This window comes from Antrostomus carolinensis, unplaced genomic scaffold, assembly GCF_000700745.2.
Source record: "Antrostomus carolinensis isolate BGI_N321 unplaced genomic scaffold, ASM70074v2 scaffold2248, whole genome shotgun sequence".
In the NCBI taxonomy this organism is placed as follows: domain Eukaryota; kingdom Metazoa; phylum Chordata; class Aves; order Caprimulgiformes; family Caprimulgidae; genus Antrostomus; species Antrostomus carolinensis.
In genome coordinates, this window is record NW_010334825.1 from 34 (window position 1) to 2,005 (window position 1,972).

Genomic DNA, 1,972 nt, shown 5'->3' on the forward strand with positions numbered 1-1,972 from the left:
CTCTGGGAGACAACCCAACCTCCTGCCACTCCCGCCTGCCTCCAGTGTCATTGCTGCTGCCCAGGAGCATACAGCACGCCCGGGCTGCTGCCCCCACCCACCAGTGCCCGTGTGCTGCCACTCCTCCGCGTCCCCGCTGCCCTCCCCACACTGCACCCAGTCCCACTCTTCTGCAAAATGCTAAATCAACTTAATTCCTTTCTTTTCTCTCTCCTCTTCCTTTTTTTTTTTTTTTTTTTTTTTTTTTTACATTTTATAGTACATAAAAACTTCAAAAATACATGAGCTTGGTAAAATATACATGCTGAAGTCATTTTTTGCATCTAGCTGAAACTAGAAAGTGGAACCTTTACAAGTTGTCTCATTTTTCACCTACAGCAAACATATTTACACAAAAGCCACCGGAACGAGTACCACTAAAAGAACTGGCTGTAAAAAATATTATTGCGGTATACTACAAATGTAACCTTTTTTTTATATGAGCTACAAAAAGCAGCATCTTTGTTTACAGAGTTCAGTGCAATTCTTTACATTAAAAAATAAAACAAAAAAGAAATAAATTCCTATAAATTAATAAGGAAACCATCCGTATGACAGAGGAAAATACACTTTACACACCCCGGCCGCTCGCCCCACTCCTCTATTGCTTCAGATCCTCAAGGGGTTTTTCTTCTCTCTTTCATCCAAGTGCCTGTTTCCCAACACCACAAAAGATGGAAGTCAAGAGTGATTTATTTTTTTTCCCCTTTCTCTCTCCCTCTTTCTCTAGTCAAAGCCCAGATTGAAATCACCAACCCTCAAACCACGACTCTCTCTCCAGTCCAGCCCATCTGGAAGGTGTCAAGGTGTGGTCCTCACCCAGGAGGATGCTCGTGCAGGATGGAGAAGGGTCAGAGCTCTGGGCACAGGTGCAGCTCCTCTCTTTGGCTTGAAAAATAAGATCTTCCTTCCACCTTTGCTGCTCGTATAGAGAGAAAAATAAAAATAACAAACCCAAGTACACACTTAGGTGCCAAGAAATCTCCTGTAATGCCTGAAAACTGGTACTGGCCCAGCCAAAGCCAGGGTGGCACTGCCCCTCCATCCCTCTCCTCACCAGGATCCCCAGCTGTCAGCTCCCAAATGTTTTATCACTGATTACAAGCCAAATTCAATCACGCTGACTATTTTAATTAGATGACCTCATTAAAAGGATTTTTAGAGACTTATTAGTGTGTATGAAATCTCATTTATCAGATACAAAGGGGCAGAAGGAAGATGACCAAGAATCCGGGGGAGGGAGTGGGGGGAAACCAAAAACAAAACTAAAAATGCCTTTCCAAGTGTCTCGCTGGTCTCCACGTGAAATGATTCTCCGGGGACAGCGCTGCTACGTGCACGGAGGTGTGGGGGACACGAGACAGTCCCTGGTAGCAGAGATGCACGACGCTTCCAAACTGACCCACCGCCTGCTGCTGCCCAGCCCTCGAGCCTCTGGCTTCTTTGGCTGCTAAAGAGTGAAAGGAAATTCTCAGGCATCACCTGCCAAACTGGATCAACCACAACCCCTTTCCAAAATGCAGAAAAAAAATTGAAATAAAATAAAAAAAATATATATTCTCTCCTTCCTCCAAGGTTACTTCATTTTGTCCTTCATGTGCCGTGACTGGGTGGATGTTGCAAGTCCTGTCCTGAGAAAATGGGGTGCAGCAAAGGGTGAAGGTGTAACGCCGTAGCGGCCGCAGCGGCAGCGGGTCTTGGGGCGAGGAGGGTGGGATAAAGAGCGTGAGGAACGGGATGGAAAGTGAAAGGACCTGGATGGATAGCGGAGGCCGGGATGATGTGGATGGGGTGGCTGGCTAGAAAGGTAGCGGGGTGCCCTGGAATAATTGAGTGGGTCAAATGGGATAAAGAAATAGGTGTCAAGTGGGGCTGGGGTATGTGATGAACCTGAGCGAGAGGCTGGGGGTGGGGGTGAGGGTGGATCCCGATG

General features: G+C 46.9%; 1 protein-coding gene across 1 annotated transcript in view; it reads right to left on the reverse strand.

The window, feature by feature from the left end:
* Positions 1 to 1,632: 1,632 nt before the first annotated feature.
* The window catches only part of GPATCH8 (G-patch domain containing 8), a 6,922-nt gene continuing 6,582 nt past the window's right edge, over positions 1,633 to 1,972 (reverse strand). The window contains exon 6 of the mRNA XM_029086568.1: positions 1,633 to 1,972. This exon is cut by the window's right edge and continues 96 nt beyond it. Coding sequence (XP_028942401.1) covers positions 1,633 to 1,972 — 340 coding nt within the window.